This window comes from Corythoichthys intestinalis, chromosome 11 (assembly GCF_030265065.1).
Source record: "Corythoichthys intestinalis isolate RoL2023-P3 chromosome 11, ASM3026506v1, whole genome shotgun sequence".
NCBI lineage: Eukaryota > Metazoa > Chordata > Actinopteri > Syngnathiformes > Syngnathidae > Corythoichthys > Corythoichthys intestinalis.
In genome coordinates, this window is record NC_080405.1 from 34899548 (window position 1) to 34925076 (window position 25529).

At 39.9% G+C, this 25529-nt stretch overlaps 1 protein-coding gene across 3 annotated transcripts in view; it reads right to left on the reverse strand.

The window, feature by feature from the left end:
- ablim3 (actin binding LIM protein family, member 3) overlaps nucleotides 1-25529 on the reverse strand; it is a 109288-nt gene that overhangs the window by 17454 nt on the left and 66305 nt on the right. Inside the window, exons 3-14 of one of the 3 annotated variants that reach the window (XM_057850059.1) lie at nucleotides 20872-21055; nucleotides 15385-15500; nucleotides 13087-13213; nucleotides 12706-12799; nucleotides 6201-6288; nucleotides 6033-6091; nucleotides 5860-5931; nucleotides 3678-3842; nucleotides 3210-3239; nucleotides 2974-3100; nucleotides 1853-1948; nucleotides 1508-1558 (exon numbers count right to left, since the gene is read on the reverse strand). In XM_057850059.1, coding sequence (XP_057706042.1) covers nucleotides 1508-1558; nucleotides 1853-1948; nucleotides 2974-3100; nucleotides 3210-3239; nucleotides 3678-3842; nucleotides 5860-5931; nucleotides 6033-6091; nucleotides 6201-6288; nucleotides 12706-12799; nucleotides 13087-13213; nucleotides 15385-15500; nucleotides 20872-21055 — 1209 coding nt within the window. The remainder of the gene's footprint in view (nucleotides 1-1507; nucleotides 1559-1852; nucleotides 1949-2973; nucleotides 3101-3209; nucleotides 3240-3677; nucleotides 3843-5859; nucleotides 5932-6032; nucleotides 6092-6200; nucleotides 6289-12705; nucleotides 12800-13086; nucleotides 13214-15384; nucleotides 15501-20871; nucleotides 21056-25529) is intronic. The other 2 variants (XM_057850060.1, XM_057850061.1) reach the window with 2 other exon arrangements.

Sequence of the window (25529 nt, forward strand, 5' to 3'; positions counted from 1 at the left end):
GTTCCTTTGCATTATTTTGTTTAGGGCCCCCAAATGGCCTGGGCCGGCCCTGGTTGGAAATAACGGAGGCCAAACGTTTTCTGTAACTCTTTACAAGCTTTTCACACACTGTTGCTGGTATTTTGGCCCATTCCTCCTTGCAGGTCTCCTCTAGAGCAGTGATGTTTTGGGGCTGTCGTTGGGCAACACGGACTTTCAACTCCCTCCACAGATTTTCTGTGGGGTTGAGATCTGGAGACTGGCTAGGCCACTCAAGGACCTTAAAATACTTCTTACGAAGACACTCCTTTGTTGCCCTGGCTGTGTGTTTGTGATCATTGTCATGCTGAAAGACCCAGCCACGTCTCATCTTCAATGCCCTTGCTGATGGAAGGAGATTTTCACTCAAAATCTCTCGATACATGGCCCCATTCATTCTTTCCTTTACACAGATCAGTCGTCCTTGTCCCTTTGCAGAAAAACAGCCCCAAAGCATGATGTTTCCACCCCCATGCATCACAGTGGGTATGGTGTTCTTCGGATGCAATTCAGTATTTCTCCTCCAAACAAGAGAACCTGTGTTTCTACCAATAAGTTTTATTTTGGTTTCATCTGACCATAACACATTCTCCCAGTCCTCTTCTGCATCATCCAAATGCTCTCTAGCGAACTGCAGACAGGCCTGGACGTGTACTGGTTTCAGCAGGGGGACACGTCTGGCAGTGCAGGATTTGAGTCCCTGGCGGCGCATTGTATTACTGATAGTAGCCATTGTTACTGTGGTCCCAGCTCTCTGTAGGTCATTCACTAGGTCCCCCCGTGTGGTTCTGGGATTTTTGCTCACCGTTCTTGTTATCATTTTGACGCCACGGGGTGGGAGCCCAAGATCGAGGGAGATTATCAGTGGTCTTGTATGTCTTCCATTTTCTTATAATTGCTCCTACAGTTGATTTCTTTACACTATGTGTTTTACCCATTGCAGATTCAGTCTTCCCAGCCTGGTGCAGGTCTACGATTTTGTCTCTGGTGTCTTTCGACAGCTCTTTGGTCTTGGCCATAGTGGAGTTTGGAGTGTGACTGACAGTGGACAGGTGTCCTTTATACCGATAATGAGTTAAAACAGGTGCCATTATTACAGGTAACGAGTAGAGCCTCGTTAGACCTCGTTAGAAGAAGTTAGACCTCTTTGACAGCCAGAAATCTTGCTTGTTTTTAAGTGACCAAATACTTATTTTCCACTTTAATTTGGAAATAAATTATTTAAAAAACCAAACAATGTTATTTGCTGGTTTTTTTTCCCACATTCTGTCTCCCATGGTTGAGGTTTACCCATGTTGACAATTACAGGCCTCTCTAATCTTTTCAAGTAGGAGAACTTGCACAATTGGTTGTTGACTAAACACTTATTTGCCCCACTGTACTCCATTTGTACATGACATCAATAACTCAGTGAAAACCTTGTCAAAGCACAGCATAACTACACTGACAGGAGGACAGGCAGGCTAAGGCGGGGCTAACTGCACTGTACCCGTTCTCTTATAGATGGGAGGCTTCCTGTAGATGTTGGGCTCCCCTGTGGCTGAGGAGAGAAAGAGGAGATGGAAAATTGACACGCACTGGCATAAAAGAGGAAAGGCTAGAGGATGTGAGTTGCTTTTGGAACAATGGGAAGAGAAGAAGGAGAGAGGTTGTGAAAGAAGATAAAAATGAGGTCAAGTATGCAGTATGAGAGGAAGAACAGGCCAAAAGGGATTATGTTTTGTTCGAGAACAAGACCTTGTTACACATTGTTCACATCACTTCACTGGTACGGAACCTAATGTTAGTTTTTATTGATTAATAGATTAAAAGATAAAGTGCTAAGGAGTCTTACCTGGTACATGAAAATGTTTTGGGGGCTGGATGAGGGTCGGTGTATTGGACCGCCCCTCTTGGCTGTAGTAAGGTGAACTTCTGCCACTCTCAGATCCTGCAGCCAATTATAGCAAAGCCATGTGGACAATGAGGGTCTCACACAAAATGGTTATTGAAAAAGTTTTCAAATGTTGCAATAACTACACGCTCAAATACGACAGTCAAGTTGCACTAGAGTTCAAATTTTTATTTTAAAAATTTAAAGTTCAAAATGCCTTGCATAATTCCGCGACCCTCGTGAGGAAAATAGCGGCATGGAAAATGAATGAATGAATGAATAATTAAAGGAGTTATTGAACATTCAGTTTTTGTTTGATTTATTGTGGCTTTTTTCAGCGTTGTGTTGTATTATGTGTATTGTGTGACTTCATATCGCAATACAGTGATCCCTCACACTTCATACTTTGAGCCCTCAGTTCTTCGCGGATTTTTTTTTTAAATTAATTAAAAAATAATAAGAATAATAATAAAATACAGTTTTTATAGCGATGTCCCGATCTGACAATGTACAAACTATCACTCTCCCTCCTGCTGCATTTCTTGCTCAGCAGGCAGCAGCAGTTTGCTTTTTAAAAGTTAACGTTAAGTGACAGTTATGTTGCTATGACTTTGCCAGAAAGCTGGGTAGCGCTATCTTCAAAGTTTTGATCTGTCAAATCATTGTTTAGCTTGTTACACATTAGCAGTAGTGTGCAGTGGCTCATTGTGGTAGTGACGGCAGCTAGTCTCAGCAGCGTGAGTGGATTCACTCAATGAAGTATTTAATAAAGACAAGCATTTTGCTACGTTATATTTGTGAAAAAAAAAAAAAATTAGGTCGGACAGTAACATGTTTAAAAATGTTCAAAAAAGGGAAAAAACATGTCTTACATGTATCTCGTTCCAATGTTAAATTTGCATACACTGAACACCAAAAAAAAGAGATAAATATATTTATATAATTTTTTTATCAATGTAAATACGCTCTGCCATGTACCTTGCTTCACATTATCCACGAAAAACAAGGTGAACATAGTTAACCGCTATTGATCGATAATATTGCACTGCTCTAATTCTCACGGTCCATATTCCACTGCTCACCAGGGTAACCGAAGTGCTGTGGAGAGCGAGGCATGATGGGTGACATGCCTTGGCGACTGTAGGTTGGGGAGTCAATGTAACCTGGACTGGAGCATCGTCTCTGCTTTATGTCCATGCAGCCGTAGTCCTTAACATATGAGAGGTGGAAATAGAATAGGAGAATAAAATTAAAACTCAGCAGTGGTTTCAAGTGATATTAAGTGCTCTTCCTGTAACACTGTGACCGGAATGCCTACCTGAGAATAGGGAGAAAGTGTCCCAAGTGACTGCAGAAACAAAGGCAGACAAGTTATTTAATATACACAAATAGATCAATGCATCAAAATAATATACATTACAATTCAGTGCAATGTAATTACAGCTGCACCCTTTGGCAGGCTTTCATGAATCAGCTAATCAGAACAAAGCAGCCAAGAATAGTTTTATACATAAGTGAAATTTTGTAGTGATTTTAAAATAGTATAAATTCATCTTGGAGACACTGGATAAACATGGTAGCTACATACATGTTAGTGTGCCCAATTTTTAATTTGCAATTGTTTCATTCAAGTTCATATTTTAAATGACCCTAATAAAAATGCTATATGCAAAGATATAAGCAGCTCACTAGCATTTTTACTAGGTTGCCTGTCTAAAAATCTTGAATGTTCACCCTAAATTACAGACCAGTGCCACATTTGGCCTGGAGTGTGTAGCTGTTGTACCTCCCCATAGCTGTAAGTCATGTCTAGCCTGTCATCAGAGGTGTATCTCTGGTAGGGCTGGTAAGAGGAACATATGAGGTCCGGCTGCTGGACTTCATATATGGCCTTGATCTTTGGGAGGGCAGCTAGGTCCTTATAATCTAGGAACTCATTCGCCCATCTGGCCTGGAGAGAGGACACAGACACACATACAACCACCAGCACAGACACAACAGCAACCACATGAACAACACCCAGAAACAGTATGGAAACTCCACTAGTTAAGGCGAACAGAACATGCAGCAAAGGACAACTACAAGCAAACGCGCAAAAGGCCTATGCAAGAACCTGTATGATAATATAGGTGTGTGCTCATGCGGGTGGGTGTGCGTGAGCACATGTGTGTGAATCATAGCAAAAGTATACTTGGAGGCTGAAGGGTCTGACAGCAGTATAATTTGTTGACCTTCAGGAGGGAAGACAGCTAGAGAGCAAGGGGGGGGGGAAACAACATGGAAGGCAAGTGTGCTTACACTGCACTCGTCCCTCATCCATCACCTTAACCACAAAGGTCATTGATTAAGAGATGAGAGGCAAGCATGGCCAAGCAGAGAGCAGTGACTCCCACTTGCATGCAGAGACCACACTGCTCATACTGACAGCACACAGCAACACTCAGCAGTCTGCCATGCAGGGTGTCATGACACATGCAATATATAAATGGAATTCTGGGAGACAGAATATTAGCCATCACTGTTCATTTACCAGTGTATATTTATAGCTAAATATATAGTACAGTATGAAGCATGATTAATCATGACAGTATGACTACAATATAAAGATAAAATGTGTCCAATAGTTTGCGCAGATATCTTGTCAAACTACAGCATCATAATGAAAGTTGTGTCAAATATTTGATATAACTCCTATATAGGACTTCATTATAATAAAAAGTGGTCATAATCTTGTGGTTGATTAGTGTACATCTGGATTTGCAGGTCCACATTTGTGAGAGAATCAATTCATCTCACAAATTATGATTGACTTAAGCTTAATTATGTGCTAATTAACTTCTATTGATTCATAGTCCTACATCTGCCAAGGAATTTGCAATTTCCTCGATGTTTACTTGTGTTTGCTTGCAGTATTGTAGAAAAAAAAAACACTCAATGGCTTTTTACAAATGGACCAATGGAATAAGCATTGGGGTTGTGATTCAAATACAATATTAATAATAATCAAGAATTGTTTTTCTTCGTCTTTCTTCATCTTTCAGTGAATAATACATTAATCTTAGCAACATTATATAAGGAAGAGGCAGGTACCTATGAGGTACCTAAGCAATAGGAGTGAAAGTGGGTCAGAACGGTCAGGAACGCAGTTCCGGTATATGATTCAGGGCCGGAACGCAGTTTCCGTTTCCACCGATATTTATTATTTATTTTATTCCACAGATGGCATGGAAGTTTCCCCAACTGCTGCAGTTATCTGAGTCTTACTATGACGAGTCACGTCAATGTGCTAATGCACGAAGCAAAGCAAAACGCCTTGACTCATTTATCCGTTCAATTGGCTGACATGCTAACATGTGATCACCAGAGATAGTTAGCTCTGATTGGTTCAAATGTGTATGTTTTCTGAAGAAAAAAAAAAAAAAAAAAAAGGGCAATGCAACAGAAAATGGATCAAATCTTTAAGAGCAGGCAAAGAGTTAAGGAGGCTTCTTTACCATATTTAGTTTTATTTGCTCTGATGGGAAGGCTCAGAACATCTTAGCTGTCGATGTGCACTTTGGATTTATATTTGTTCATTTATGTTAGGCTATTTATTCATTTCCTTATGATTTAAAAAAGTCAATGTTTGCGTGATATTCAAAATATATTCCATTTCACACTGCATAATATAAAGAATATAAGAAATTCTAACCACGTTCACACCTGCTAAGCAGAGATACAATACAGTGTGCTTCACATGCTGACGCTTGTTGTGATATTTGTTCAATATTACAACAAGGGATTGCAATTTGCGACATGGATTAGAGCAGAAAGTGAACAGGCCAAGGGAGTGAGCAGCCCTCAGGTTGGTACCTGACAATCAATTTACAGATACTGCTTTAGCGTTCGCTGTGTTCTAATTTAAGGGTTAGCCTGGTGCCGGTGGAAGCAAGACAGATTAAAAGATACAGAGATTAATGGCTACCTACACATATAACTCTATTGGGAGAGCCAATGGAGGAGCCTGGAGGAGAGATGGAGGTCTCTGACAGGCGTCTGTGCTGTGAAGTATCATCAAATAAAGAAAAGTACATAGTGTTTAGAAACTAGAGTCATAGTTTTAACCCAAAAACAACAGTATTATCTGTAATATCAATATCACCCTGAGTCTCCTCTCTGCTCTTGCGGCCTGCTTGCATAATGGGTGCCACACCTCACACCCTGATCAAAAGTGAATGACAGAGATGAGATTGACACCTGAGATTTTCCATATTAATCTGCATGTTTATACAAGCCTGAGAGGTGTGTGTTCTTGTGCATCACGTTTTACCTGTCAGATACATTTCCTCTCCCTCTTTGAACATCATGTTACAGCGTGCACAGCGGGCACAGGTTGGATGGTAGTGCTTCCCTCCAGCCTGAATGACAAGCGAAGAACAAACATTCCCAACAGGTTTAAGGAGAATATGCAACGTGCAAACCCTACATTGACGGGGACAAAGTATGAAAAATGCCACCCTTAATTGGTTGTACAGTAGAATATACTGTACATATTAATTTAATTACTTCTGTGACTCTGCTCCTGACATCGAAACACGTATTAGTTAGCTTTTATCATTGATTCAACGAATAAAAATACCATTAATCACTTCTCTTCACATTCATCATTTCTCAACAAAACAATAAGAAAGTTGTAATGTATATGTTAATGGGGAAAGACAGAACAATTAAATGTACTTTTTGAAAAGCAAATACCAACTAGCCCTGCAAGCAGGATTGAACGGGCCCTCGCACAACGTATCGACTCCCCAAATATCATCTAGCTTTCCGTATGTATGTGCATAATTTAGTGAGTTCAGGCCTTCAACTTGGCCATTTTTATTTGCCATGAAGAAGGAAGAAGAAAAATAAAAAAATACCCGATTTCCTGTTGGGTTTGCAACATGGGTGCAAGAAACTTATGCACAAGGTATCGACTCCCCAAATTTCATCACTCTACATTGAGAAAACCTAAATGTAGAGGCCTTTTTGAAAATTTTAAGGGGGTGCCACTGAGTCATTTTGTTACATTTTTTCGCACTGTTGCAAAATTATCGAAAGTCACGCAAAGCCGCATTTATGTGCAAATTTTAGTGAGTTTTCGAGCATGTTCAGACTTTCAAATTGGCAATTTTCATTTGCCATGAAGAAGGAAGAAGAAGAAGATTTGGACCCGGCCGCTTCAACAAAAACTATATTTTTCATCAGATGCCTGAACACATGTCTTAAGATTCCCGTGATGCAGGTTTGAGTTCAATTGATTTTTTTTTTTCCCGAGGAGGTGGAGCCTTTCTCGTAAAGAATGGTGTTTCCTGTTCCCACTAGGAGGCGCCAGGCCTAATGGGTATATTTTAATGCAGTCTTGTTCAAGTTTGGATACCTCACATGCATGCCACATATGAAAAAGATTGCACCTTGTATCAGGAAGTTATTAGTCATTTAATGAATTGGCGTGTTGCCAAAAAAAATGCCTGACTTTGTTAGCCTGGCCAGGCCCGTGAATAAAAACTCACCATTTTGATGACTTAACATCTCATGTCTCATGAACAGTCTCACCAATTTTGAGGAGGATCCAACTAACTGCCTCAGCACAATGGTCACAAACGTGCACGCTGGTTTTCAACTAAAATTGCATGTTTTTAACATTCAATCCAAAATACCAGATTTCCTGTTGGTTTTGGAGTATGGGTGCGAGAGACTTTTTGAAGCAGTTTTGCACATCGTATCGACTACTCAAATTTCATTGCTCAATGTTGGAAAAAACCTAAATGGAGAGGCCTTTTTTAAAAATTCACGGAGGTGCCAATGAGACATTTTGTTAAATTTTTTCGCAACGTTGCAACGTTGCAAAATTATCCAAATTTGTATGTGCAAATTTTGGTGAGTTGTCGTGCATGTTCAGGCCTCCAAATTATCCATTTTCATTTGCCATTAAAACAGAATGATAATAAACATTTGCATAGGGCTCTCGCGTCAGTTGGTGCTCGGCCCTAATTACATAAAAAAATAGAATTATGTTGTCATGTTTACTAATATAGAGCTGTCAGAACAGCCAAAGCTATACCAAAGCGCATTAGAGAGTATATGACATAACAAACAATAATACAATCAACATTGATGTATTCATTGAAGTAACTTCAGTCCACAAATGAAACAATCAAATCTTTATGGGTGCCAAAGAGTCACAAGTGTATGTTAAGCTTCTCAATCCATATGTGTTTGTGTTTTGTGAGTCAACTTTTATGAAGACAACAGTTTCTCTTTTAAACTGTTGCGCAATTTCCCTTCAAAGTCTCCTTTGGGCGGATCATCTATTTATTAACACGCGGTCACTGTGGCCTTACAGTTCTATTTAGACGTCATGAGACATCATCAAAAGATGTACTTGCTGCAATCACATGCAAGCCCACTCCCATTTTCCTCCCTTCCTTAATTAGCAAATATCCGTGGGTCAGTCATATGAAGATGTGCAGGAGTGGTTCAGAAGTACTGACTCTGTGTGCGTACATGTGCGTCACAAAAAAGAAAAGAATGTGAGCACACAAGTGAAGGACACAAAAGTGTCAACGATTCTATACAAACAGCACTTAATGTATTCTCATCATACATCCATAGTTCTCACATTTATCGTTTCCCTGATGTCAAAGCATGCAACCAAATCATCAACCCTACCTTCCCTGACACACCAAAAGGAAGTTGCTATTTATAGAAAGACTGCCAACATGTGGTGTCAAGGAGACCTGAGCGTTTTTATATAAACACACCCAAAGAAAGTATTTTGCTGTTAATATGATAATGATACTACATAATACTTTTCTGGTTTTTAACTAGACATGTTCTATTGACAGGAAATCATGCGCTGACAACAACTGTACTACAAGGTGAACAAAAACAAAACAAAACCGCAGGCCCCAAATTTCTGGATTTTTGTGGGGGAAGAAAAAGACTGTAGCGATAACTACTGTATTTTTATTTTATTTTTTTTTTTCCCAGAATCCGTCATACTAAAAATGAACTAGTTTTAGCTGAAGTCTCTTTTTAGGGGTCACCCTCATCCAAAATTACTAGAGCACCATTTAGTTGTAATTTGTTGATTAAATTGAAGATGCATCAGCAAATTACCGCCCTCCCTTTCCCATTACTCTGAAGACAATGCCAAGAAGGATGTGTTTGTGTCTCATGATTTCCACACAAAGAGCTTAGCATCTCTGGTCATAGAGAACAGTAATTGTACAACAGCTAGAACACTCAGTAATAAGGGCTGCATTGTCTGAGGCATTAAGAGGCTGCACCAAATTTAATATTTGATTCTGATATTCTGATGAGCAAAGTGGCAAAACTAAACAAAGGCAGATGTTATTTACTAGGAGTTTCTATGTTTTTTAACAAGTCATTAAAGTAAGAAACAATGCTCGATTTGTGCCTATACAGACATGCCGACAAGTTCAAACGTTACCGCAAAATTGAGTGTGCATTATTTCGGAATTTTGGCAGGATGGGAGTCAAAATTGTACCAATCCTGTGATTGGGACGGGACGTGAACACATAAATAGATGATGATTTTAACTTGTGTGAGAAAACCTAGAGGACTGAAGCTTCAATTTTTGTAGTTTTATTTTCATGGGCCAATACTTTCTCGACTTGCGTTGGCACGCCCAATGAATTACACATTCCAATATACCAATTTTCCAACACATTATCCAGATTAGTTGTTAGACGGATAATGTAGGCGGGTAATATTACCCGCCGCTTAATATGGACTGCTGTCTCCGTACAACAATCGGATACTAAGGAAGTGATATCATGCCACTGTCATTTTTAGAGCGGCATGACGGTATCGTAAACCATGGAGGCAGACGATCATGACTTGGCATTCCTGCTCCTATTTTCTTTTCCACACATTTTTCTTGAACCTTAATAATAATTGAACCACAATAATATGAGTCAATCCGGTGTCCATTTGTGGTCCTCCCATCGCGCCGGACGCGGAGATGAGCGTTTTTTGCAGAGCTCGTATCCCGCGTTGTCCCCGATCAGCCAGCTGTGGGGCTGGCCCCTCCCAGTTCAATGGCGATTGAACATGAGTATATAAAAATGCCTAGAGGAAAACTAAACCCCGAAAAGTGACCTGCGTGGTACCTCCAGTCAAAGAGGCATGCGATCATTTTTTTTCATGATATTTCTGCCTGTCAAAACTGTCGCCTCTTCCAGGATCACCACTGTTATGCACAAGCACTCCTGGTTGCGGCTTCCAGGATATATACGCAACGCCACACCATATGCTTCTATTTGTTATTTTCCAAGTGGTGAAAACGCAATTGAGCATCGATTGTACCATCCCAAGTAATGATGTCAGGCTTTCATTGTTTTCTAAAGATTTATTTCAATCACAACGTGCATGCTCTCCCTCCACTCTCGCTCCTGCCTGATGCATTTAATTGCATTCACGAAAAAAATGCGCGGGCGATGACGTAACATATGAGGCTGCTTGTTTCTACGCATGCTTAGTTTGTGCCGATGCATGCATACCTTGCAGAAGCTGGGAGGCTTAAACGAACTTTAAACGTAGGTGTGGACAAGTATAAAAATAGTTGGCAAAATACTCTGGAGAAAATTATCTGTCCAAGTGTAGACGTAGCCTAAGTTGCTGTCAGACGTGGGGCGACTGATCGGGCCTGTCGGGCGGGCATCCGGGATGAGGCCATGGCAGGAGGCGAGGTCCTGGGCGGCGCAGACCGCCGCACCAGCTGACCATGCCTCCTGCCACAACCACGTTTTTGACACCTCTCCCTGACAGAATGACCAAACAAGACAGACAGCACATGGGGAACTTAAATACAGACATGGGGTAATGAGACAATGAGACACAGGTGGTTGATACAAGAGGCAGCGGATTGGTCAAGACACAAGGAGCAGGCCACAACAGGTGAAATCAATGGGTAATCACATGGACAAGAAACACTAGGGCAAAATCATAACAAAACTCAAGGTATGACAAAATTTTAACAAACGGGAGTGGGATGGGAGTGCGAGTATTTTTGACTGGGAGCCGGACGGGATTGGGAGTCATTCTACAGGAGTTTAATGGGATGGGATCTACTTTTTGACTCAGCCCCTGGATTGGGATGAAATGGGAATTTTTCTTGGAAAATCCACTCCCAAATTAAGATCTAACACAGAACTCAAACAGAAAGCAATGTGATTGCTTTTATAGGACTTATGTTTATGTATCAATGTGTAAATGTAAGTTTGATGCTAACGCTTGTCTAATGGTTCCCTCACATGACTTCAGTGCTAGCAGTGGGGCACATTTTCAACTTCCCACTTATTAGCAGTGCGAACGGTTGTCTTGTCTTTGTCTCTCATGACTACCCATGACCCTGAACAAAACGGATGACTGCTTACTGAGGAATTATAATAAACTACATTAGTTGTATGCATCAGTATATTTATCTTCAAGTTAAATACATGATACCTTGTGGTCGCATCAAAACTGGACTACTGAAAAAAACGTGTGCACAGGAACATTCCTTAACTGAGACATATATGAGCAGAAAAGTAAAAAGACTAAGAATGGGAGGCTCATAGATAAAAGCTAATATTTCCCTGCGTCTATAAATAACTCTGAGAGGAACAAAGCACTTTACACCAAGCTTTCTGATTAGCAAAGGAACAGAGGGACAATAAGACACTCTGTGAGTCTCTGGCATGCATGCATGTGCGTGTGCTATTGTATGTGTTTGTGTGTTATATTCCTCTGCCATAAAACCATCCAAAGGTATTTAATCAATCTGCAAATCTTTTTCATTAGTTCCAGTCCAACTACTGCTCCGCTGATAAATTTCTATGAACTTTGTCAATCCATTTTCTGTCTTCAGTCCTTTGCTTTGTTTTTGTTTTTTGTTTTTCTAAACCTTTCTGTCCATTTTCAAGTTGATGCCCCTCAAAACTTTATTACTTGTTATTTAATCATTCAACCATTTTTTCTCAAATTAAGGCGAGATTTGCCTTGTATTACTGCATTCTTTCACTGACAATTAAGGCAATATACAACTCTAATGACTTGATCAATACAAAAAAAAATACATTGCTAAAAAATGTCCCTTCCAAAAAGTGCAGCAGACTTTTATGTTTTTGATGTTTCTAGAGAATAGCCAACCAAGTGGGGAGAAAATACTACCTACAAAGGAATGCTAATATTTCAACAACAAAAATCAAGAGGGTGATGAGAACCGATTATGCACTTATATGATACAGCCACAAACAAAATAAATACCAAATGTAATTTCCTGAAATTACTAAAACCATCATTAATTGTGATCAGCGAAATAAAATAGACTGCATCTGATTCTTTCTTGTTTTGTTTGCTGAACCAGCATGGCTGATGGGAGACGGCGAAAGACAACTGCCACTGGAAGATGCTAAACACAGTAATTTCAATTTTAAATGTTTATACAGTGATGCCAGTTTGAAATTCTATCATCCGTCGCGGTCAAGTGGAAACCGCTTCATCCCAAATAGAGTGCAAACTCGGCTACTGCAGCATAATTTGTGTTGGTTTGGTCGAGCATCACAAAATGTTTATCACTCTCCAATCGTAAGTCGCATACTCCCAAACCACGGCGAGGCTTATACAGAGCCGAGGATGAAATGCGACTGCTCTGTTGTGATAAGGCTGATTACGCTCAGTTAGCACAGTTGTCTCCCATCTGAGTATTTCTCAATTACTGCACACATCCGCCCAGCTAAATCTCTGTTAGCATTGTGTCACTATTGAAAGTGTACTTGTTTCTCACCTCCAGAACCCTTCCACTTATATATCTACTGCAACCCTCACATTTCACCCCGTACTGGGCGTGGTAGTCTGCCTCGCAATATGGAACTCCGTCCCTGCAACAGATTATACAAAAAACTGTTATTTGCTCAACATCTTAAAAGACTGGGCAAATCAGACTCTACAGAGGAATCTCAAAAGTTATATTCATTTCCATCTGGGGTCTCTAATCTTTTTTTTTGTTACTTTCATCAGGTCATAAGTCATCCATTATAACACCCTTCCAATATTGACATGTTTCGAGATTTATATTTTGACCGAATTCTGAATTTTATGACCTTCAGTGGATTTAACTCTGAGACTCGCGCCGCAGTGTTTTGATTTCTGTTCTTTTCATGCTCACTTGCTGATGTACTCTCCGGTGAGGACCATGTTGCACGTTTGACATCTGAAGCAGCTGACATGCCATTGCTTCTCCAATGCCAAGAGAGACTGACCTTGCTTGATCTCTGCTCTACATCCGGCGCAGTCTGGCAAAAATTGCAAAAACAAAACACAGGACGAGAAAATAAGAAAAAGACAGAGTACAAGCAGTGAGAGTCATCAAGCCAAACAGTGAAATTGTATCAAAGTCAGAAAAGGCCTGATTGGACATCTTGAGTTCGCCAACCGACTGTCCTTTGCTGGGCTGTTAATCATAAAAGTTAAAATTCGTATATCTGTGGTCAACATGCAAACATCAGATTCAGTAATGTTGACATCAAATGGAACAATAATCAATTAACAGGCAGCCTAAAACTGTTGGGATGGCAAATTGTCATCTGGAGTGTAAAGTGTAACGTGTTTCCTAAAGCATTTACGACAAGTTTGCAACCTCAATGTAGTTACAAGATAAGCACTATGATTCCCCTTACACGTTAGTCTTACTAGTATAACAGAACTTTGCTTTGTCAAATGAGCTCATCATAGTGTGTTGTGTCATTGTGAGTGGTCACATTTTTTTTGCTTGTCGTGTGCTGTCCCCCACATTTTAAAAATGAGTTAAAATGGTAATAAACTATGTGTGTACCTTATTTATTTTAGTGTGTGTGTGTGTCAGAGAGATTAAGCTTCTGTTTTCTACGAGTGTTTTGCAGCCCACATAATCAATAGCTCTGCAAATGTGATAAACTGTAATGCTGAGCTCATTTGTTTCCCCTCACCACTCTTACTCCTTTTTTTTTTTTTTTTTTTTTTTTAATAATTATTTAAATTGACGAGAAAACAAGCCCAAAAAGCTACCCTACCCTCGCACAAAAAAACTATGAAAACAAACTGCATGGTGTTATTCAGAACATCTGTTTAGATACAACTAATGCATGTCTCCTGAACATCACAATATATTGTAGTACTCAGGATAGGTCAGTTTGTTTCCATTAAGAAAATGATTTGGCTTGGGGGACTCTTCTTAGACATGATATACAGGCTAAGAGAGGAGTATGCACGTTAGTAAAGGGACCGCTTCACTCTGCAAACTGTCAGCCAAGAAAAACTGCACCTTACTGTGAAAAATTGCTGCACATTTGCAGTCTGTTTGCTGCTGGCAAATATATTGCAAATATCATTCAGTGGTGATACCGCTCAATCCATAGAGCCAAGACTTTGTGTCCCGTCTGTAAGTACTCAAACGGTCTTCTTCTTCGAATGGTGGCCAGTCTCCATAACTATTTAGTTACCTATTTTACTTACCGTATATAACTGTGCATAATACAAACTGAAAAGATCAAATGTATACTGTACATACAGTTCTGTATACAGTATGTTGCCAGAAAAAGTGTTCAATAAAAGTACCAGATTCCAATAACAGATTCTAATGAAACTGTCTATAGAATAACATAGCAACAGTATGTGATTATTTATACATACATTTATATATTTATATATCATATTCATATATTTATTTTCCCACATATATTTGGACATGTTGAGATGCCAAATAAAATTTCCAGAAACTTGCTTTGATCAAAAAATATCTCCAATGAAAGGACAACTACAAATCCATTGTACCCACCAATTGGACAATAATCCCATCAGTTATATAATAAACAAATATTTTCCTACAAACGCTTGAATGATCTGAGTATGCATTTGCATTCTTACAAATTACACTTGTGTCGCAGAACTGCAGTGGAACAGGCTGCATGCAAAACACAGGATTACAGTTTGAGGTTGCCCTCCGAGCACTGTCACACCCGCTGATAGAGTGATGAACATGCATCTGGGGAGCCATTTGGATTTCATTCTCATGAATGGACTAATCTGGGTCGGGCAATAACTTGGTCCTACTCCACTATCGCATGTTACTATACACTTAGTAAGCAAAAACCAGCCTTTTATGCACCACAATAATTACTAGTATTTTGTTATGCTATCACACGTTTTATTTTCCAACATTTCACAATGAACAAAGTTGGGCTATACTAGCACACTACCCTTGTCTACAAAGCATGTCAGTAATAACATCTTGGGACTCTTGATGTTTAGTGTTGGTAGTGAGTGAATGATGGGTATGTTAAAATGCATCCTTTTCAGTTGGTAGATTGATTTGACAAAAGTTTGATTAGCTAAATGTGCTAAGAGGGCTAATAGAGACATCAAATTAAGGGTCCGCGTCAGGCCGCTCTAAACAGAAGGGAGAAAGCACGGCAGATGCTAGACTTACGGCTGGGCCCATGTATTTTGATAGGTTCATTTGGCTTGGCCAGTGATAGAGAGCACTGCTGGCACACACAGTCCTTTCCGCTGAATGTCACTCTGTCTCCGATGGGAAAAGGTTTACTGTGAGGTGAAAAAAAATAGAGAATTACAACACTTGTACTGTACCATTCAAAATGTGGCACATGTGGAAGAACGTTGATCCAATAAAGGGATAAACCATCTGATGGTGTGAAGTCGGAATATCTGTAAAATATATTAACAAAACAAAACAAACAAAAAATGGAGGCTTGAAGTATGATTACTAGCATCATTGTGACTAGTATGACGATTCAATTTTTTCAAGGTAATATGATTTAATTGTGACAGCTTTTAACTAAATAATGTTCAATTGATCAAACTAACGTTATTTTTACAAAACTCATACATTGGACAAGCATAGTGTGAATCTGATGTGAACATGAATACTATGTTTCCCTTTTTTGTAAGAGACTGATTGATTTAGTCATGACTGAGGAGCATATACGAGTGAATGGAGCGCTAAAAGGCTTAGAAAAGGTTGTTTAAATGACATGGAAAGCAATAATCCTTTTACAACGCTGCCAAAGCCTGGAAATGGCAACAAGACCATGAAGGAGTCACCAGCAGAGCAGCAGCACACATTGTTTGTTGTGGACCCTAGAGCAGATTTGCTCTTTTTACCTTGGTTCAGTAGCACTAAATATGTAAAACAGTGTGTGTCAACCCTAGCTCGTGTTACATCTACCTGCTCCTACCTTGCCATTTACAGAGCTCACATTTTTGCTCTTCCTACCAAGGCTAATTGCAAATATAGTGTATCGAGAGTATATAATTTAAGGCAGCAGATTTTTCCTGAAAGCAATTTTGAGTTAACTGTTCTTATCTTCTAACTTATTTTATTGCATTCGTAAAGATATAGCACTTTTCTATTTTTGTATCTTGTACAATTTTCAACATTTCGAAAGGCCAGCACAACTTAGATACTAGTCACATAGAGCAGCTAATATCAATATAATTTGGATGTACACTCGTGATCATATATTTTGAGACTTTTCAGCATTTAGTTGAATAAGAAAGAGTCTCAAAACTTTTCACCAAGGGTTCATATTGTGTGTCTGATACAGATGAAATTGAAAAAGTTAGTTGGTTGCATATGTGACGTTTGACCTTGTCATTGAAAGTGAGTTGCTTCGTCAGCAACTTTTTAACATTCTACATCATTAACATGTTTAATGCATAATGTTTTACCTTGCCACTGACTTGAAGCTATTTCTGATACTTACTGCCTTTTGATCACTATTCATGACAACATTGATGCAGAAACCTGCTTCACGGTTTCATTAGGGCTGAGGCAATGATGACAATGAGAAAGGAGGCTAATGATAGTAATACAGTAGAGGATGTGATGAGGATGATAAATAAGAGAAGACAGATGATGTCCATAATATTAAAGAGGAAAACTAAGAAAGAAGAGTCGGTGTTGAGAAGTACTGGGGGATTAGTGTGGGCAAAAATGTTAAGATTAGGGCTGCAGCTATTGAATATTTTAGTAAACAAGTAATCGACTGAAAATTCTATCGATTAATCGAGTAATCGGATAAAACAAATATATTTTTAGGTGAAGAGCAATTATAAATATACATGAGAAAACAAGACATTTCATCTAATGTTGAACCATTTTCAGTCAATCAATGTCTTTATTTTCGATGTATATTGTTGAAAACAGCCAACAATTGCATCTCAGATGTAACTAGAATAAAAAAAGACTAATTCACTGCTTTCACTCAAAAAATATATATATATACATATATATATATATATGTATATGTATATACATATACACACACACACACACATATATACACATATACATATATATATACACATATACATATATATATATATATATACATATATATATATACACATATACATATATATATACACATATACATATATATATATATATATACATATATATATATACATATATATATATATATATATATATATATATATATATATATACACATATACATATAGTACTGTGCAAAGGTTTTAGGCAGGTGTCCTGCCTAAAACTTTTGCACAGTACTGTATATACACACATACGTGTATGTATATATATAAAATATATATATATACACACACACCTAAAAATGCCTTTACGCTTGATAACACACATCACTTAAAAGTTAGGATTTTTTCCCACCTGTTTCAATTGAATTTCTATTTGTGTCAAGCCATTTTTAAGTTCTAATTAAGTTTTAAGTTCGTCTAAACTGTAAGTTCTGATTGGATTTTGAGTTTTTGCAGTGTTCAAAATAAATGTATGATACAGGCTGTATTGGAGCACATCAGGGACCAGTGCTACTTGGTGTTTTATCCAGCAATGACTACTGAGCTAAAATTGATAGTTTGATAGTCTGTCATTTCGCATCTAGTTCAACATACATGTGATCTCTATGAGACTCATCAGACGCTACCTGCTACCAACGTAGCATCGTGCGGGCTAGTATTTAGCAACGTCGGCGTCGTTTGTAGCGGCTGTCGGCTGCAGTTTTTTTTTTGCTTCTTCCTCTACGCACGTGACATCAGCGCGTTGTCCTGCATTAAAAGTAGTCCGAGCAAAACATGATGCTTCGAGTTGTCAAAACAAACGATTACTTGAGGTGAATAAAATTACTTGGATCAGTTTTTAAACTCGAGTTACTCGAGTTGCTCGAGTATTCGTTCCAGCTCTAGTTAAAATTATTCAATAGTTTTACCATCACCCTTCACAATGATAAATTGTCAATTAAAGAAGTGATAGTGTCCCTAGTTGTCTCACAATATTTAAATCAATGTTCTGATCTCAGTGTTTGTAATATATCTGTGTGGAGTTTGCATGTTCTTGCTATGCCTGCATGAATTTTGTCCAGATCATGCTTGTTTTTTTGTTGAAAGCTTTTACCGTAATTACCCAAATATAACGCGCACCCGAAATTTACCTGTAAAATCTAGGGGAAATTCTTGTACTCGTGTATAAAGCTCAACCTAATTTTAGTACCAATAAATATGAGTCTCCTGTCTTGAACTTTTAAAAAGTAAGCGGTTGTAGCAAGTTTTAACAGAATTCACCTGCGGAACTAATGTTGGCAAGTTGTGTAGTTCCCGGAGGGAAGGGTTTAGTTAAGGGAACAGCCGGAAGTCAAAAAAAGTCTCCCGCCGCAGCATGCAAGACGTACGTTGTTACTTTGTGAGTCAATAAAACAACGCGGCTTGGCTTCGTGGTTCGACACTCCTCCTCAGACTCCTGTCCTAGTTCACCACACGGTCAACATTTATACGAGACCGATCGCCATATACTTTCGCTTAAAGACAAAATGGCAGTGTTTGATAGGCAACAATTCCAGGGTATATCCAGCCTTCAATTTCTAGCTAATGAGGGAAACTAGTATCGATAAAGGATATAGGGAACTCCTGTAAGAACGAATACTAAAATTGAGCTCATTTTCACTAATCAGCAAGAACTTAGACCCAACGAATTTAATTCAAGCACACTATGCATATAGTCTAACAATTATCTAAAGCAGGGTTCACTAAATCCGGACCTTGGTGCCACTTTTCCTGTCGTGTTTTCCACGTCTCTCTCCCCTAACACACCTGAATCAAATGATTATGTCATCAGCAACCTCTCCAGAAATCTGATAATGATCCTGATTATTTTGATCCAGGTGTGTTGGAGGAGGGAGACATGGAAAACACGACAGGAAAAGTAGCACCGAGGTCCGGATTTAGTGAACCCTGATCTAAAGGTTAAATTTCAATTTGGACACAATTAAATTGCGTAGCTGGGGGTCGGACTGCCGTTAGCCGGCGCCCAACTCACTGAGCAACTGACCCCTTTGGCCCCTTCCACAGGTGGTGAGCCCATGGGAAGGGGGACCCACGTTTCCTTTCCAGGCTGTGCCCGGCTGGGCCCCATAGATTCTCTGGGTCAGGGATGAGATCTTGCCCCAAGTGGAGGACTTTAAGTATCTTGGGGTATTGTTTACGAGTGAGGGTAGGAGGGAGCGGGAGATCGACAGGCTGATCGTTGCAGCGTCTGCAGTGGATTCCGCATCACTGGTCCGTTGTGGTGAAAAAGCAGCTGAGCTAAAAGGCGAAGCTCTCGATTTACGAATCTATCTACGTTCCTACCCTCACCTATGGTCATGAGCTGTGGGTTGTGACCGACAGAACAAGATCCTGGATACATGCCATAGAAATGAGTGTCCTCCGCGGGTTGTCCATGCTCTCTCATAGAGATTGGGTGAGAAGCTCGATCATCCGGGAGGGATTCTGGGTCAGGCCCCTACTCCTCCGCGTTGACAGGAGCCATCTGAGAAGGCTCGGGCATCTGATTCGGATGCCTCCTGGACACCTCGCTGGAGAGGTGTTTCGGGCATGTCCCACTGGCGGGAGAACCCCGAGATGACCCAGGTCACGCTGGAGAGACTCTCTCTCGGCTGGCCTGGGAATGCCTTGTGTTGAGGAGCTGGTTGAAGTGGCTGGGGAGAGGGAAGTCTAGGCTTCCCTGCTAAAGTTGCTGGCCCTGCGCCCAGACCCTGGATTAAGCGGTAGATAATGGATGGGATGGATGGACAATTAAATTTAAGAAAAAATGAAACTATATAAAAAAATAAAAAAAAAACTATACAATGTGATTTTACTGCGATTGGCTGGCAACCAGTTCAGGGTGTCCCCTGCCTACTGCCCGTTGTTAGCTGGGATAGGCTCCAGCACCTCCGCGACCCTCGTGAGGAATAAGCGGCATGGAAAATGAATGAATGAATGAATGTGATTTTAGCATTTCGTCTTCTGATTGGATATTTTACAGAGTTAGAGCTCGCCAGCCTGCTGTCGTTGCAGGACTATAACACACTGTGGAAAAGGAAATGTCCGGCCAACAAGGTGACCACAATCTTCATACCTCTGCACAAATCAGAGCATGAAAATAAGCTGGTTGGGGTGGACGAGAGAAGCGGTTAGCCTCACTAGCTTCTTAAAATATTCATACCAGCAGGATCACGGGACTAGTGGTGAGGGAAAAAATGTCACAGCAAGAAGTGAACCTCCATCTTCCAATCCAAAATGATATATTCAATAAAGTCGGGTAAACAACTGTGTGATAATGGGGCATAGTACCATTAGCACTACATCAACAAAAGAGTGTCGAAAGTTTTCTTCTCAAGTCACCTGGCCACATGAAACTTCTTTGGTACTCTGAAACTTAATTCAGGTCGTAAAACATCACTGAATACAATGTAGTATTTTAGCTGTTACATCTATGACGTTACAGGCTCCGTTTAACTGTGATTGAAATTTCAATTCACGACAAAATTAGATGCCGATGGTCATGAGCATCACTCTGAGTGCTGCAGACTTTAGTCAAGCTGTGTTCGAGACTAGGGTTTTATGTGTTGTGGTTAATGTGTGTGTGCAAATGTACCTGCAGACACTGCAGACAAAGCACTTGGGGTGGTAAGTCCGTCCCAGAGCAGAGACCACCTCGCCTGTGATGAAGTTGTCACAGCGGTCGCAGCGTGTGCCATACAATCGCTGGTAGTCTGCTGTGCAGATGTACTCGCCCTTCTTCTGGAAAAAGCCTGACCTTGCCAGATCACAGTTACACACTGTGGAAAGATGATTGAAAATGTATTCTCATAATGTACGCAGACTTAAGTTTCTCAAAATTGTTTAAAAATCCAAAGTATACCAAGTTTCACTATATTACTATTAATACTACTGCAACCTCTCATTTAACATTTTTTTTTTTTTTTTTTTTTAATATTTCAATAGCAATTAAATGTTCAGAATGTATCACAGTGATTTCACATGAAAATTTACCCTGAATGCATTTTTTCTGGAGTTTTCTGCACATGTAAAATATAGTTTATACATGGATTTCTGCATGGATCTCATTCTCTTGTGACCCCAATTTTCTCTTGAGGGAATATATTGGAAAAATAGGAAAAACAGCATGTGAACAACCTGACAAAACAACAAAACACAAGTTCTCCTTATCAACAAGAAACTGACAGGATGGACATTGTGGTGTGTGTGCGTGTGTGTGCATATGCTTGTGTGTCCAGTCCAGTGGGTGTTGACGCTACATGGTTTACATGAAGCAGTCTCTGCTTTTCACTATTTTGCCACAGAGCTGTGAATGAATTCCAATGGGGTGAATAGGATAGTCAAAAGGCCTTTTTGTAGAACTGTGGTCCGTGTGGTAACTGGTATATGGTTTCTTCCAGTTTCTGTGGTTAACCGACAAAAGAAGTTGACAGATGTCGTACCCTACTACTGGAAAAAAAGGTTACACGTGGCTATGATGAAGATCACATGTGATGCAAATGAATCCAAACTGTCACATGACAGGAGGGTCTCTGTTCCAACACTGCACAGTTACCATTGATCGCAAAGATGTTAAAATGCATGTATCAAACTATTAATCTTTCTCAATTTGAGAACTAAAATCACATAGATGTTTTGGTAAGCTGGAGCACAATTCTAGGGAGGAAGAACATGTATGAACACCACTGCACATGTCTTCACATGGCTTACACTTATGTCTCGAATCACCACTGTTGCACATGTGTATAAGAAAGACAAGGCACCATTTCAGACAACAGGTGGAGAGAGTTTTACGTGCAAAATAAAAATGATAATGATGTTGCCTAATAGTATTGTTGACATCATCGTACCTCATCGACTAATCTTGGCAGCACTCCTTATAGTTTACATTTTAAGTGAATTCCCAAGAAAGGGTAAACAAAAAAATGTACTTTCAATCACAATTGTAACTAGGCCTGCAAGCAGGACTGAACGGGCCCTCGCAATCTAGCGCAACTCGGACGTCACGCAACTCGGACTGTGTGCAGGTCAGGGTGGTGGCAGATCCTCCTCTCTAATCATCTCATTAGAACCTAACATGCTCGAAAGTCGCCTATTTACATTCCCACACCCAAGAGATAAAAACCCCTATTGGAGAGAGTACTACAAAAAAGGAGCCACTACTGAGCTGTGCAGCCAAGCCCTTATTCAAAACCAAAATTAATCTTCTAACTTGGCCAATTCGACCAAGTGTGCCAAATATTGTGGCTCTATAAGCTGCCTGAGTCTCTGAAAAAAAATATTTCCTTTAAATGGCGAACAAAGGGTCGTCACGGCAACAGACAGTGACACGTGGACATGGGCCGTAAAAAAGAATTTTAATAGGTCTTGAAACTACAATGACCAACATGAAAAGAACTGGACATGTTTTGGAAAAACGAGTGACTTCCTATCGCCACTAGTTGGCGCTGTAGGGTTGATGCAAATGACCCCTACAAGTTCCTTCAGGGTATGACTCTCAACAAGCACGGGAAGTTTGGCGCAGATATGTTCTATATCTGCCGAGTTATGATTGTTCAAAGTTTTTGGAGAGAAAAATTGTTGACAGTCATTTTCACTTTCCTGTTTGGACCCCTCCGCTTCAACGAAACTTCAATATTTTTCATCAGGCACCTGAAGACAGGTCTTAAGGCTTCCCTTATGCAGGTTTGAGGTAGATTGGTTTTTTCCCTTTAGAGGAGGAGTGTGTCCCGTAAAAAAGGGCATTTCCTGTTTCCACTAGGAGGCGCCAGGCACAAATGGTAAATTTTCAATCCAGTCCTGCTCAGGCTGGTATACCTCACACACATGCCAGATTTAAAATAGATTTAACATTGTATGAGGGTGTTATCAGTCATTTTCCGAATTCGGTGTTTTGGCGAAAAAATGGAAGAATTTGGCGCCCCGCCCAGGTCAGGCCCGTGAATGAAAACACACCATTTTTATAACTTAAGATTTCATATGCCTCATGAACAGTCTCGACAATTTTGAGAATGATCAAACTAATTCCCTAGGTGCCAAGGTGTAAAATGTGCACACAGTAAATCGATAAAAAGTTCACATTCAATCCAAAATACCCGATTTCCTGTAGGATTTGGAATGTGTGTGCAAGAGACTTTTTGGAGCAGTTTTGCACAAAGTTTTGACTCTCCAAATTTCATCACTCTATATTGGAAAAACCTAAATGGAGAGGCCTTTTTGAAAATTTCAAGGGGGCGCCACTGAGCCATTTTGTTAAAATTTTTCGTAACGTTGCAAGATTATCGAACGTTATTCAAAGCCGCATGTATGTGCAAATTTTGGTGAGTTTTTATGCATATTCAAGCCTCCAAATGTAAACTCTTACTGTGAACCCATGAAAATTTCACATTCGACCCAAAATACCCGATTTCCTGTTGGATTTGGAATATGGGTGCAAGAGACTTTTTGGAGCAGTTTTGCATAAGGCATGTACTCCCCAAATTTCCTTGCTCTATGTTGAAAAAACCCAATAGGAAAGGCCTTTTTTAAAACTTCTTTCTGTCGCCACTAGTTGGCACTGTAGAGTTGATGCAAATGACCCCTACAAGAACCTTCAGGGTATGACTCTCAACAAACACGGAAAGTTTGGCGCAGATATGTTGCATATCTGCCGAGTTATGACTGTTCAAAATTTTTGGCGAGACAAATTGTTGACGGTCATTTTCACTTCCAGTTTGGACCTCTCCGCTTCAACGAAACCTCAATATTTTTCATCAGGGACCTGAACACATGTCTTGAGGCTCCCCTGAAACAGGTTTGAGGTCAATAGATTTTTTTCCCTTGGAGGAGGAGCCTGTCTCGTAAAGAAGGCCATTTCCTGTTCCCACTAGGGGGCGCCAGGCCTAATGGGTAATATTTCAATGCAGTCGTGTTCAGGCTGGGATATCTCATATACATGCTAGAAATGAAAAAGATTGAACGTCGTATCACAGAGTTTTTAATCATTTTCTGAATTTGGTATTTTGCCCAAAAATGGCCGACTTTGGGACCACGCCCAGGTCAGACCCTTGAGTGAAAACTCACCATTTTGAAAACTTAAGATCTCATATGTCTCCTGAATAGTCTGACCAATTTTGAAGACGATCCAACTATTTTCTTCAGCGACAAGGTCTCAAATGTAAATCGATAAAATTTCACATTTGATCCAAAATTTCCGGCTTCCTGTTGGGTTTGGAATATGGGTGCAAGAGACTTTTTGGAGCAGTTTTGCACAATGTATCGACTCGCCAAATTTCATCGTTCTACGTTGAAAAAACCTAATAGGAAAGGCCTTTTTGAAAATTTCAAGGGGGCGCCACTGAGCCATTTTGTTAAATTTTTTTGTAGATTATCAAAATTTACGCAAAGTTGCATGTATGTGCAAATTTTGGTGAGTTTTCGTGCATGTTCAGGCCTCCAAATGTAAACTCCAACTGTGAACCGATAAAAATTTCACATTTGATCCAAAATATCCGATTTCCTGTTGGATTTGGAATATGGGTGCAAGAGGCTTTTTTGAACAGTTAGGCATAAGGTATCTACTCCCCAAATTTCATTGCTCTACGTTGAAAACCTGAGAGGAGAGGCCTTTTTGAAAATTTTAAGGGTCAAGGGGGCGCCACTGAGCCATTTTTTGACATTTTTTCAAAACGACACAAGATTATCGAAATTTACGCAAAGCCGCACGTTTGTGCAAATTTTGGTGACTTTTCGTGCATATTCAGGCCTCCAAATTGGCCATTTTCATTTGCCCTGAAAAAAGAAGAATAATAATAATAATAACTAGGCCTGCAAGCAGGACTGAACGGGCCCTCGCAATCTAGCGCAACTCGGACGTCACGCAACTCGGACTGTGTGCAGGTCAGGGTGGTGGCAGATCCTCCTCTCTAATCATCTCATTAGAACCTAACATGCTCGAAAGTCGCCTCTTACATTACCACACCCAAGAGATAAAAACCCCTATTGGAGAGATTACTACAAAAAAGGAGCCACTACTGAGCTGTGCAGCCAAGCCCTTATTCAAAACCAAAATTAATCTTCTAACTGGGCCAATTTGACCAAGTGTGCCAAATATTGTGGCTCTATAAGCTGCCTGACTCTCTGGAAAAAAATATTTCCTTTAAATGGCGAACAAAGGGTCGTCACGGCAACAGACAGACACGTGGACATGGGCCGTAAATAAGTATTTTAATAGGTCTTGAAACTACAATGACCAAACTGAAAAGAACTGGATAT